Here is a 14,701-nt window from a genome sequence, read left to right on the forward strand (position 1 = left end):
AATCATAAAAATGTGTCTAAATTACAACAACTGAGATAGAGCAGATAAACACCAAGAGACAGAAGTTTGACGATACGCTGTTAGTGGTTTCTCTCTTCAGTTTTGTAAATCAAAAATAGAGCCTGAAATTCTTTGCTCACATTTCCTTGACTTCAGCATTTAGGGCAAGTCAGAGGCTGATTTTTCTTCCCATGCAAGTGGAATTCCAATAAATGGAGATAGTCGTAACTGTGAATTTCTCAGCAGTTTTCATTTTCACAACAGTTTCAGACTCATGTCAAGTTTCTGGAAATAATCCAGGAAAAGGGATAGTGAAGGGCTTAAATTATACAGCTGTGAGGAACAAATGTTTCCATTTATTTCACCAAAACAAAAACTTTGAATTTCTAGTATAGCTAAAAAAAGAGAGTAGATTCCCTTGTTTAAAGATTGTTTAGCATTTTTGTCAGCTAGTGTAAGGAAAAATGAACTTGAACTTTCTAATCAGATTTACTCCCACACTCTAATGGATGAATACACTGCTGCCGTATTTGGGATTCAAATACTGTTTCTCTTTTCATTTTAAATGATTGATCAATCTTTCTACCCAAATAGTTACATTTACAATAAATAAAATTTGTCACCTTATGTAACTTACTGTATATTTATCAAAGCTTCCTCTTGTGTGATACATGAATCCTTTTTAAAAGCAGTTTCAGCTCACCAGTAGGTGTGCCAAGTATGGTGAGAAAAGTTAGGTATTATTTATTAGACCTGTCCCAAGCACTGGGAAGCACAAGGTGGCTGAATCCTCGATAGCTCATTATTCTCCTTCCCCCTCAGACATTGCCCCACAGTTACTTAAACTGTCATCCACCTCCTGCTCTGTGCTGCTACTGCTTTTTTCAAAGGCGAGTTTCAAAAAGTGTTGTGGATTCCTTGTTGAGAGAAGACACTTTGAGATGAGCAAAATTTATGAAGAAAATGGCAGTTAAAGGGCATTAGGTCATGGCTGAGGTTGAAAAGGCAGGTGAAAACAGGCCCTTTACCATTAATTCATATACCCCTTATTTTAGTACTTCTATAACTCTCCCTACACTTACCCCTGTGTGAATTGGGAGCATTCCACTGAAGTTATTGCACATACGCTACCATAAAACTCATGTGAAGGAGGAAGGCCCTCAGTGTCCCTTCAGTGCCACTGAACTGAGAAATCAAAATTCTCAGTTCTCGCTTTGCAAGGTCAACCCTCCTGCAGACCAGGTCCACCGCCGGGGTGCCATGATGCACTGATGCCTTGTGCAAATGAACAATCACATCCTCAAGTGCTCTGCCTCTGCCGGCTTTTGTCAATATCGCTGTTTTCAGACACCATTTGGAGTTTAACTTACCCAGATTGCAGGTATAGATCAACTAAAGTAGTGGTTCTTTGAATCAAAATAGGAACTTTGGCTTCTAGCAAATGCAAACTTATCTGAAATGTTTCATGCGTTTGAGACCAAATTCTGTGGTGCAAAATGTTAGTGATACATAGACCAGCTGTACGTAACAAAGAAAGAAATGATGGCACAGGTTATAGTTGTACTGGAACTTGTAGGCTATGATCACAGTATATGTAATTCATTTGGGTTGAATTTTGTTTAAACTGCAAGGAAAGGAATATTAAGCCTCTGCCTTTAATAAGCGTTGTCAGATGACCAGCCATGTAAGTACAGAGCATTAGAAATGTATCAGGTGTGAGGATTAATGTGGTTCATGATGTCCATTGGAAGGTGAATGATTCACAAGGAGTGAATATTCCTCTCATTAAATCTAATGGGGTCATGTCAATGGAAGCTAATGCATTGTGAATTAATAAGTTTTATTAACATGTCTAAGAAAAGTACATGTGGTAGATGGTATAATGCTATAGTATATCTGCAGAACCATAGTGACATGCAAGTTTTAATTTTTGCTCGATTGCTACTTTAACTGTTATTCCTTTCAAATAATTACTGACTTTCCAAGTGATATTTGCATGTTATTTTTCTGCCCAGATTTAGTTCTTAAAAACAAATGTGTTTTCAAGAGGACAGTTTAGTGTGGGGAAATCAGCTACTTTCTGTGTTTGAAACTTAAATGTTTTGAAATGGTTAGGCAGCATTATTAGTGCCTTAAAATTGGTCCCCACCTGAGAAGACAAAGTGAAGCCTTGAGACTAAAGTTTAAGTAATCAGAGCAAGCTTTTTCAAATTACTGTAGCTTAATATTAGAGTGGCAAAAAAATCGGTATCTTTTACGTTGATACCAGGTGCCTGGTACCATTGTGCTAACTACAACATGTAAGTTTTACAAGAAATTACTAAAAATTAAACTAGTGATTTCCATTTCTCTCTATTTTATTATGTTCTGCTTTCCTGTGTGCAAAGTGTCATTGCCATGGCACCTTAGAATGCTGATTACTTATAATAATTGTCCTTGTAATTTGCCTGGAAGATCCACTAGTATTATCTTCCAAAATGAAAGCACTAAAATCCTGAGCAGGTTTTAGTCAAACTAAGTTTTTCAAATGTTGTAAGGATCTTGTTACTGGATCAGTCAGGATTTTATGCCAAACACTGAATATTAGGCTGAACTTCCTTATTGATTTAATGACAGCTATTGCAACTGGCAACTCTCATTGTGTGTTTGTGTGTGTTTGTATATACACACTGATTAATTTAGGATTATCTGAATTTAAAAATTACAGGATTAGAGATTATAGTTACAGTGGCCATGTCATTTACTGCAGTCTTTTTGAATGCGAGTATGCAATCAGTTGGAAGTCTGACCTCCAAATAGATATCCAAGCTCAGACAGGCTGCCACTCATTCATCGTCTGCAACAAAGTGATCAGGTATCACTGAGACACCTCCTTAATGAAGTGATTTTGTTGCCTTTTATCTGTGTGAAGGACAAACTGTACCAGGATTCTTGCTTAACGATGGTGTCATCTTTTTCAGTGTTTAAAAAAAACCCAGCAACATAGAAGAATCAAACAAAATACTCAGTGTACATGTTTAAATTATGAAGTTCTATAGGTCTGTAACATTTAGGTCTGTATTTAAAATCTCATGACATAAAAACATGATGTTACATCAGTTCACTAATAAAAGTAAATTCATAAAGATGATGCAATTAGTGATATACCATGTTTGGGATTTGAAATACTTTTATTACAGCTTTTTTTAATCCAAAAGTCTGATTTCTTTCAAATATGTACCAGAGGTTTTCTGAGTACAGTTTGCAAGGAGCTTTACTTGTTTTCCAGGATATTCCCAATGCATCCGTGAGCATATTCCTGATCTTGCTCTCCAACAGAATATGCAGATGGGAAGGCTGTGTGACATACTGGGTATGTTATGAGCTGTTGGCTGCCTATTTTTCGATCGTTATTTGCCCATAGTTGTAAGTAACAGAGAATGACCAATGAGGACTTTTTTTTTTATTAATGTTAAATATAGAGAATATATAAGTAATTTATTTGCTATGGCATTTGCTCTTGTCCACGTTATTCGTAAGAAGAACATGCTGATTCTTTCCGACTCTGTGATAAGGTAAAACAGCCTCATCCTGTGGCATGCTGAGCACCACAAACTATCAAAAGTGTTTAGTGTTCTACAAAATTAGGTAGCTAATTCTGCTAGTGTTCATTCAGGCTCATACGGAGAGAAAGATGTGCTGGAAAAGAGCAAGCCCTTATTTAAACCTTTTTTTTTTTCCAATAGGCAAACAAGGCAAAAGGCATACATTAAAAAGTTTTTCCTAGAATGAGTCCTCTTTTAAGCAAAGCAGTGAAGAATATTATTTGTCAGTGACCAACTTCACTGGCTCCCTGGAATGACATACTTTACATGATTCATGTATATTTCAGTATCATTATTGTTTTATAAATGCCATTTGGTAAGTTTGTAACAAAAATATATTAGATCTAGACATTTACAGTTGTCTAAAATAATAATGTAATTGCCTTTATATATTATCTAGGCACTAATATTGTTTTTCCACAGTACAGGGGTTTTTTTCATTTTTCTAACAGAGATTTTTTTGTCTCTAAAATGATAGTTACAAACTTAAAGGGACAAACTCAACACATTACACAGGCATTCTTTATCACTTTAAAATCTGTGAACATGAAAATTGTTCTACTGTAAAATGTAAAATAGACCATGAGTAAGATACAAATTAGTTAAATATTAACTAGATCAGATGCTTTACCTGTGCCTGGCAGAAGAGCATTGCTATTTACCATATTGGCTTTTTTTCTTTACAATACCAGAGAATTTCCTTGCTTGTTGTGACCTGCTATCAGCTAATCTGCCTCTGGAGGCCCACTGTGTCCAAAGCAGACTTGTATATCTCTTTATAGGGCAGTGCTAAAAGTAGTAAAATGTGTTGCAGCATTTTATTCAACAAATTCACTTGAGCTTGTCAATTTTTGACAGTGCAGTCCGTTCAGCATTACAGCCAACGTTGGCAAATAGTCTTTTGTGCCCTAGCTGGTAAATTTTCAGGCTTATTTTGCAAGTCTGAGTAAATGCCTAAAAGCAATAGAGTATTGACTAACAGTTCTAATGAACTGGTTTTTTAGTTATTTTAAAAACTTACATGGTAATGAACTGTATTAATAAAGGCTCTGTCGGGGCTTCAGATAACAGGGCTGATTGTCAGATGCTGTACTGCTAAAATGCTTCAGCTGAGATTCAGGCCTTACATTTTTAATGTGGGTTGTTTGCCTGTAGCAGTACAGCAAAACAAAGTGAATGAGTGGCATATCTTATGCCTTTATAACATTAGGCTCAGGGTTTCCTTAGTCCAATACTTGCTTTGCTTCTGATTCATTCGTATGTAATAGCAGTTGTCCCTGGCACTTTCAGGGCTCTTGTTCCTGTGCCCAGTAAAGACAATGAAAGACTTCCTACTGAGTGCAGCAGGAGTGGGATCAAAATCTAGGAGTGCTTTTTGGCAGCGTATTCTATTGATGTTGCAAGGCCCATTAATTCATTAGCTCATCTATTAACATTAATACTTTAGAAGAGCAGAGTAGTTAAAATTTTCTAGAAGAGCATATATTAAAGACTTTCACTTTCTCACCTCTAAGTGTTTGTGTATACACTGTCTTTCAGCCCAAGTTGTTTTACATGCAGAAAAACAGATTTTCACACTGTGGTATTTAACTAGCTAATCTGCACACTCACATGCTCAGCAATAGTTACTAATGGTATCCTACCGTGAGCTTTTACGTGGACAGGACAAGAATAGGAACAGGCCATGCAAAATCCAGGCAGCATATGAAATTGCAATTTCATCAGCTTTCTAAACTTAATAGCTCAGTTTTATAATTTACTGAAGTTAATGGGATATATTTTTAAAGCAGCGCGCAATTCCCATTGACGTTAATGTGAGTCGCGCATATAAATTCCCCTGCAACACTTTCAAAATTCTGCCCCCAATATGTTCTGCAGATTGAATTCCGAAAACTAGTTATTTCTTTGGGTTGCTGACCTGTCTTCAGAGAAATGCTGAAGCACAGAAAAAGCAGTTAAACCACTAAGATTTGGGAATTACAGATCTCATTTTTATTTCCAGTGCTTTTTTAGGGAAGCTGTTAGCAAATGATCAGGAATTATCAGATTGCTGTTCTGAATAGAGTCTACCTTTCTCCCAATAATGAACATTGTGCCCCTTTGTTTTAGATGCCAACGTGGACGTCATCTACATCTGCCCCCTTCATTTGAGTGAGGAGTTACTGCAGTATTACAATAAACTCCTGGGTCTGCAGGCAGCTGTTAGATCTGGGAACCCTGAGGACATGGGTGACCTGCAGGACAGGTTCAAAATTCTCACCCCTGAAGCTATAAACAGCTTCCCTGTGAGTTTGTCTTCTAATTACTACAGCTTGAGGGATGCAGTAAAATTAAATTGGAAATTTTATAACCTGTAACGCTCTGGTACACATCAGTGAAATATTATTGCAAGTTTAAGGGCTTTACTGATTAGACTACTAGTTAGAGCATTGGAAATAAATATCCCGGTTTAGCTTTATAGACTTAGTTGAGATAGTCCTATATTGGCTATTTGTAGACCACTGTCCCTTCTTACTATATGCTTGGACTGGGAACTTGATAGATTTATATCTCTAAGCAAATCGTAGCAATAAACCATTCTTATTACTCAAACTTTATCTCTGGGTAGCCCAGCATTCAATCATTCACGTGTTTGTAGTGTTTCTTGCAATTAAATCCAATGCAGAACTTCTTAAAGAACAGAACGTAAAACTACTTAGGTTAAGTAATACAGAAATATTAGTTCCAAACCTGTCAAGTCAGTTTTAAATCTAAAAACATGGTCTAAAAAGAGACCTTAATGAATGTATACTACATACAGTGTTTCTGAAAATACTGCAGTGCAGTGAAAATTCTTTACAGTGGAGAATAATTTTATATTGTAAATATTAAGTCCACAGTGTCTTAGCTGAGATTTTATTTTTATGAAACTTTGTGGTACGTTTATATCTCTAGGGTCTATGCTTGAAGCCCTGTTCCTGTTTTCGATATATATTAATAACCCTCTTCTAGTTATTTTGTTGAACAAATATTTGTTATACCATATACTGATTGAAACTGATGGTTTCAGAAGGTAAAGAAGCTTTTTGTATTTCATAAATGTGTTGGTTTTCAAATGTAGTGTACTGTTCATCAAAACACTTGCGTATATGTATGAATCCATTTCTGTTGAAATAGTCTGAAAACACCTGTGTGAGAAAAGTGCTTAGCTCTTTTGCTGTACAGGGAGGGACCCCTGAGTCAGATCTGTCTGATAGTTTTTGCCATAGTTAAAATGAATTCTGTAGATATGAATGTGTTCTGTTTTCTCTGAAGTTGGAGAAAATCATCAAGATGATATTTGTGTGTTTAGGAGCTGGCTTTTCTTTAGTATCGTCCTTTTATCTGAATACTGGAAACCTACAAGAATCACAGCTGCCTGTGCTGGGCCTTCACCTTGTAAAGTAAAATTATTGGGATGGTAAATCCTTGATAAATACCGGTGATATATTTTTTCTTTTTAAATTGCACTTTGACAATTGTAACTGTTTTTTCTCTGGATACTGGGTTATTTTTCCAGTACTAACTACCAAATACTGGAAGCTTTAAGAAACCTTCTACATAAAACATGCTAAAAATATCATCTAAAACACATCATATCATGGATAAAAGATGTGCTGCTAAACATGGAAAGGCTGTCCAGGAATGGAAAACATCTTTCATGGACGATTTTTGTTATGGTGATTTGGCTGAAGTAGTTTTGAGGTTGTTTTCAGGCATGCATCTCTTGCGTATAGCCTTCACTCCTCCAATATCTGTTGAAATATTCCAAACAAAGTTTCTTTTCCAGAAAGAAAAGAAGAGCAAACAGCTTTGTGAAAATTCGCTTTTGTGAAGAGCAAACAGCTTTGTGAAAATTTGTTATGCAACTATGATTTACTGGGAAATGTTCACATGCTCTGATGTAGCGAGCTAACCTTAGTTAGAAGGGCTACATGGTTCTTCCATGGATATGGATCGCCCCACTCACCCAGTAGTGGAATGCTGAGAAGTGTATTAGTGCCAAGTGCCATCAGAAAGAATGGGCAATCACAGGTTTTACATGATACTGGGTTGAGGGTTACGTGTACCTTGGCTGTTCAGTGTGGTGCACCTGTTTATATGCAAAATCCTCAAACTACCTTGTTTTCATTAAGCTTATGCTCTTTACCATCTATTAGCTAATGTGTCCAAGAAATGTATCTTTTGTGTGGAGAAGAATCTGTACTCATAACTAACTGATCCTAGTCACCCACTGGCTTCAGTGACCATGGATTTAGCTGTCATTTTGTCTGTGTAAAGGTTAGGGCTTTATAGGTTCTTTTTAAGCATCTTTCTTCTGGATTATTTAATAAAAAGCTTTTGTGGTACCTAATGTATCTAAATTTATTCCTAATATATGAAAGCGTGGCTTGAAGGCCACCTTAGCAGGCTCCTTTGAGCCTTTGAGCAATTCTAGAAGCACAAATCAGCCTTGGCCAGTTTCCTAGCTATTTTGATGGAACTGGATGAAAGGAACAAATCTGTGGAAAAGACACCCAGATGCAGGTAGACCTGTGCTTGTTGGTGTCTGCAGAGGGGAGGTAGAGAGAGACTGTGAGAAAAGGGTGTCCATATACTGTTGTCCTTAGGCAGTTGCTAGCTATTAGAATGACCTCTTGTGACTCAGGGCATCCAGGTGCAATGTGAAACACTTCTAACAAAGGGTTATGCCATCCTGATTCTCAGCTAGCAGCATGTCAAAACAGCATCATGGTAGCTTTGCTGATCATGGTGAGGCTGATGCCAAGGTCAGCTTCTCTGATCTTGAGAAGTTTGAAAAAAGAAAAAAAAAATCAACAGGCTTGACAACCAAGAACTAGCCTTTTGGTTAACCTACTAACCACTGTTCTGTGCAGTGTCGTGCTGGAAATCTGAGGATTTCTCTGTTCTCCTGCTTCTACCTGCTTTCACTCACACTACTATATATCATGGCAGCTATACCACTAACTAGATTTTACAGCCTGTTTCCTGCACTCCTTAATTAACTGTAAAATCCATTATTGAGAGACACAAAGCAAATCTCGTCCCTACATCACCACTCGTGGCCCCAGGGAGCAAGTGACCGGGGCTGGAAATTGATCCTGTTCTCTACATGGCAGAACTGCCACCAGACCAACAGAACGGGCCATTTCCCTGCTTTTATACCTGGGCTCAAGAGAAAGGAAACAAATTAATCAGAACATTAGAGTCTCAGTTTTAAAACTGACGGAAGGAAAAAGACTCCAGGAAATTTGTTTGGTGTTCCTTTTGCCCTTATACTTCTGTGACTCCCCTTTTCCCTACTAGAACTTTGAAGAGTATCTCATTTCTCTGACTTATATCCTCACTCTCCTTGCAGTATGTCTGACTCCTTACAGTCTCTCCTCTCTAGAGAGACTTGGGCACTTTTTGGAGCTGTGTGTTTGGTATGAGAAAGCACTGAGGAACTAACAAAAGGGAATTCCTTTTTTCTACTTCCAGGGGCTCCCCCATCACCTTATCCACCATCGTCCCCATCCAAGTAGTGGAATCAGGATTTATATTTCAGTCTCTGTGAAGGAGCACCCAGGACTTTGAAGGAAAATATTCTGGGTTCTCCAGTCCTGGAAATCCACAACAAATCCAGTATTTAGGCTATCCTGAAAAGGAATACTTTCCTGACTATGGCCTAAATTAGATGAAAACTCATTGTGAAGAAGATTTTCTTCTTGTTACGATTATGATTTGTTTATGGCAATCTATTGCAGTGGATGTCTATTTCTATTACTGTGTCTATTACTATTTCTGCGTGATGTCCATCCCTGTCTGTCTCAACCTCAGTGCACCTCTATCTATACCTTTGGAAATAATAATAATTGGGTTATCTGCAGGCCATGCATAGGATATCTTGTAGAAAATATTTTTGAGGTTTCACCTACCGTGACTAATATTCTTAGCTTAAATTTAGAGGTTATAGCATCTGTCATGAACAGCTTGTTCAGCAATAGATCTTCTTTTTTAGAAGAAATGAAAAATTCCTCCCAAAAAGTTGAAACCCTTGTACTTTAAACAACAACAAAAATACTACCCTCTCCTTGAGTACTCTGCAGTTGTGTTTACAGTAGCTATCAGAACTACTGTGTAATGGAAATGTATATCCCCAGTAATTTAACGTGATCAGTGAAAGCTTTTGTAAATCAAAGTGGTTTATTCTCAGAGAATTGCTTAAAATACTGCTGAACTGTATGGTGAAATACATTCCCTGCTATAGGGGTTTTTCTTCATTTTTGTATTGATTTTTAGGAGCTTTAGAGTTAAACCATGCCAGAAGTGTTGCTGAGATGAATCACTATTATCCAAAGGCCACCAGCCTCTCTGCCGACTGACAGAAGGATAATTCCGCATGGATCAAATAAATACAGATGTGTAGTAATTAGTTCTATTCCCAGTGAGCCCATTTCCAACACACTAAAGATGTGCACGATTATGGAGCTTCACCCCAACAGCTTTTATCAATTTAAACTGCTAAGCTACAGGATAGGTCATAACCCAGCCTGCTATTAATAATGTATTTATTGTGTGCAACATTATAAATTAGGTTCATGCAATAGAAAAGAACACCTTTTAACAAGAATAATGTTATCTCTATACAGAAGCATCACATGTGCCTAGCCACTCAGCTGAAGTACAGTCCCAAGACAATCAAAAGAATAAAAAATCTTATCCAGAGCAGAGATGCCTACATTATTGGAGGGGTTCCCCACAAAGATGATTTAGCAGTGGCTGACATGCTAAATGTGCCTATATTAGGCTCAGTGCCAGAAGTGGCTCATCTCTATAGTACCAAGTCTGGAAGTAAACGAATTTTTGCTAGTGCTTGTGTGCCAACCCCTCCTGGAGAATCTGACATCTACAACAATGAACAGGTAAGCAGGATGTGGTCTGGGATGTGTCAACGTGCAGGTGCCTGTTTTCACTTGATAGGATGCAAACTTTGTACAATTGCAATGACTGTATTGATTAGACCCTAACTGGGTTTGATTAAATTATGTATGAGGTTGGGTTCTTTTTTGGCTCTGTCTGACCAATTAAATGCAATTTGTATCCTAGTCAGGAAGCAATACAATTGTTCTGGTATTCTTCATGGTCTTTCTTGGGCTTTGGTCCAGTTATTTCAAACAGTTTGTGTTGCTGCTCCGTGGATGAAGTCATGGCCTCAATGATTAATAGGACTGAAAATAGAACTGGGATTTCTGGGAAAATTAAGTATTTGATGAAGGGAAAATTTCTCCCACTTAGGAAGTCAGCCTATTCAAATTGAGGTTCACTGAGCATATCTGCAACTGAAGTTTTACCTTGTGTCCGGCTTATCATTGCTAAATTCACCTATCTTGTTAGCATGACCAGTAAGAAAAGAAAAGGATATTACTAAACTAAAATTACAAGGCACAAGAGGTTTCTGCACTGTGTTCAGTTTACAAATGTTTATTTTGCATTCAGTGCCTCAGTATTTCATTCTATAAGTTGATTTTTGCAATTTGCAATGATATGTCTAAGTATGATCCATACCAATTTTTTAAGAAATATTTTTATGGTGGTGCTACATCTCATACAGGAAAATAATACCTAATGGTTTTTAGGTATTCCTCCTTCTTAGAGAGGCTTTTCACATTGCTTTGCTTTTTATTAATCACCTTTAACACTGAAGACAATCTAAGCTACACAAATACATTGCAACTTCTATAGTAGATGAAATAAATATATGATCAATGATCTGAAAAACAACTGTTTGATTTATTGTTAAATAATTTACATGGCTAATACTTTTGATTCATACTACAGTATTACGGAAGTTCTACTTCTGCTGCTCGCTTGTATGAAATATTGACATTTTAGGTTAAATAATCAAAGCAAGGTGATGCTATGTTAAAGCACAATTCAATTTTCACTTAAAGATAGCACATAATTCTTTATGATTGTTACAGTCCTTACAATGTTATTGATCCTTTCCATTACTGTAGGGGAGTCATCAAGAAAAACACATTTATGCGATTCTCAAAAGCCACAAATAACAGCATCTGGAACACACATGTAATTGTATTTTAGGTCAACATTAAAAAAAAAGAAATAAAAGTCCCAAAAATTATTATGTAAAAAAATGTAGAAGGCTCTAGCCAATGCAACGAGATCTGATAATACTTTTACCAGGTTCAAAGGCATTTGCAGTTTCTAAGAAGCTAATTGCATCCTACACCAGCTGGGCAAAAGGCATTTTAAAGCCATTTAAATCTGTGTACATACACAAATAAATAATTAGCATTTTTATAAAGCCTGCCTGATAACTTCTTCATACATTTATAACCGTATAATGTACTCTCCAGTAGGAAAATTTCACAGATGTTTTGGCTGGTGTTAGAATCTGGCACAATTGTTTCTCAGATTTTGCAAATAGTGTAGTCCATCCCATGTTGTTCCCTGTCACAAACATTTTTTGAGCGGTACTGATTATCCAAAACCTAAGATCCTGATCAGACGAAAAAGCCTGGACAGGCAAATTTCTCACTGCAGAATACAGCTTCACCGACCGCCACAGGTGCTCAGTTGCTGTTTGGTAGTCTGCACAAGTGGAGTCAAATACAGGATGAAGGCCATAGATTCTTCATCAAAAAATGTTCAAGGTTGCTTTTGCTATGTATCCAAGATAACTGTAACAAGACAAGCATCTCTAAGAAAAAGAAAACATATTTAGAAAATAAATTCCAAGTCCAAATATTTGAGAACTGGAAGTCTAAATTGAGGAACAATTTAATATTGTCACAGTGCAAAATATCTTTGTGTCATTGCTCCACAGATGATTAGCGTTCTCAGCCAGCTGATCATTGACAATATGGAAGTACAGCGTTGGTTGTTTAAAGTGAATGATGAATCTGGAGGAAATGGCACTGCCTATTGTGATATTATTTCGCATTTGAAATGCTACCACTGGGTTCAAAAGGAACGTCAGAGATACAGCCCTGAGATATGGAGTAAGAAGGGGGCACATGTAAGTCACGAAGGAGGAGGGTGGCTTGTTTGTTGTCATGGCTTCTTAATAGTCCACTGGGGTTCTTCCTCACGGGAAATCTTTTCTCTGAGCTCTCATTTTAAGACATTGGTAAGAGTTGATATTACAGAGTCCAGACTAGCTTGTACAAAGTAATAGGTAACAGTAATTCAAATGAAACAGTTAAATATTCCAAAATATATAAATGAATGCCTGTCATCTAACTGTGGAATAAGTTGGGTGTCGTAACACTTCATTGATATGCAATAATGTGCAAACTTTACACAGTATTTTTTATCCAAAGTGAGGACATGTATAAATGAAAGTATATAGGCGGTAGACCCTTAAATCAACATAGAAACTTGGAATTACTGGAAGAAAAAGTGTTGGACTAATATAGTTGAACAATACTAACCAATTTGAAATCACATACAAACTGATTACTTTTTAATCTGGTTTTCTAAGGATTATTTTTTCTGTACATTTTTCCTCACTAATAACTTTTAAACCTGTTAGCAATTTTCAGCTGTGTAAGACAGAACACTTGAGGTCTCAGAGATCGTTAGACTCCTGCATGTTTCATTACAGTGGGTGTTTAGGTAAGGAGAGAGATCCTATAAATACTTAACCGAGGGAAACAGTATAGCATGAACTCATGCACTAGTAGATTCCTAAGAATCCACATGATTGAGAGAGGCTGTAAGATGATACATTTCAACCGCAGAAAAATCCATATGAAACTAGACTTCATTAGTTCTGGCATTCAGAGAACTATTCGTAGTTTAAATATTCATTGGTATTTAAATGTGTTAATTTCAATAAGCATTTGATATTTCTGTATATTGTGCCAAATTCATTCCTAATGTAATGGTTTTAAAGCCAGAAGGAATGTATCCAGAAAGAATTGTTTAATTTACATAAACTACTCATTACAGCTCTTTTGATTTTTTTAATTCAATCAAAACTGTTTTGAAATTTTTGTTTGATTGAATTATATTGTATATTAAAATTTCAAATTGTGCTGATTACAGTTCTGTTGCATTTGACAACTACAAAATAATTCCACATAATAAAATAGAGCTTATCATATAAAGCTGAAGGGCTAATTCCTCTGATCTGCTAAAGATCCCTCACTCTGCGCAAGTGAAGCAGCATAAAGTAGAGCACTGGAGAGCCACCCCAGTGGAAGCATTGTCTGGCCACTGAGCTCTCTGGGACATAAAGCTAACAAGATATCCAGATCCTGCTCCCACTATCTGAGTCAGTGGGGCAGAAGACATGATTCACCAAGTCTAGTTCTTTGCTGGTATAAATTCCCTATTGTCCTGGTTTTGGCTGGGATAGAGTTAAGTTTCTTCCTAGTGCTGTGTTTTGGACTTAGTATGAGAAGAATGTTGATAACACACTGATGTTTTTAGTTGTTGCTAAGTAGTCTGCTAGTCAAGGACTTTTCAGCTTCCCATGCTCTGCCAGGTGCATAAGAAGCTGGGAGGGAGTATAGCCAGGACAACTGACCCAACTGGCCAACGGGGTATTCCATACCATATGACATCATGCTCAGTATATAAATAGGACGCGTGGTCCAGGAAGTAGCGATCGCTGCTTGGGTATCGGTCGGCCGGTGGTGAGCAATTGGATTGTGCATCACTCATTTTGTATATTCTACCATAATTATTATTATTATTGTCCCTTCCTTTTCTGTTCTATTAAACTGTCTTTATCTCAATTTTTTTTTTTACTCTTTCCCCCATCCCACTGTGGCGGCGGGGAGTGAGCGAGCGGCTGTGTGGTGTTTGGCTGCCTGCCGGGCTAAACCATAACACCTATATGAGTAGTATTACTTAGTATTAGTATTAGCGTTCCTGTTTCTGTGCCTTTTCAATTCTTTCATGGCTAAGTGACTCTGCATAAAGGACATAGTGATAACTGGCTTTCTTTGGTTTCCCTTTTATACTGCATTTACGTTGAGCTTTGATGCAACCAGGAGTCAACCCATTAAAAGCCCTTAAACATAAATGTTTGTTGGAAGTTGGAAAATACATACAGAATAACGTATTTGAGCTAATTTCCTGAAGTC

The 14,701-nt window shown here is 37.1% G+C and overlaps 1 protein-coding gene across 1 annotated transcript in view; it reads left to right on the top strand.

Annotated features, from left to right (window-relative positions):
- Positions 1 to 14,701, top strand: part of LOC104081316 (IQ domain-containing protein H-like) — a gene marked incomplete at its 5' end in the record, with an annotated part of 51,374 nt that overhangs the window by 23,147 nt on the left and 13,526 nt on the right. Inside the window, 4 exons of the mRNA XM_009584011.1 lie at positions 3,269 to 3,352; positions 5,694 to 5,869; positions 10,235 to 10,507; positions 12,433 to 12,624. Coding sequence (XP_009582306.1) covers positions 3,269 to 3,352; positions 5,694 to 5,869; positions 10,235 to 10,507; positions 12,433 to 12,624 — 725 coding nt within the window. The remainder of the gene's footprint in view (positions 1 to 3,268; positions 3,353 to 5,693; positions 5,870 to 10,234; positions 10,508 to 12,432; positions 12,625 to 14,701) is intronic.

Source organism: Fulmarus glacialis, unplaced genomic scaffold, assembly GCF_000690835.1.
Source record: "Fulmarus glacialis isolate BGI_N327 unplaced genomic scaffold, ASM69083v1 scaffold2118, whole genome shotgun sequence".
NCBI lineage: Eukaryota > Metazoa > Chordata > Aves > Procellariiformes > Procellariidae > Fulmarus > Fulmarus glacialis.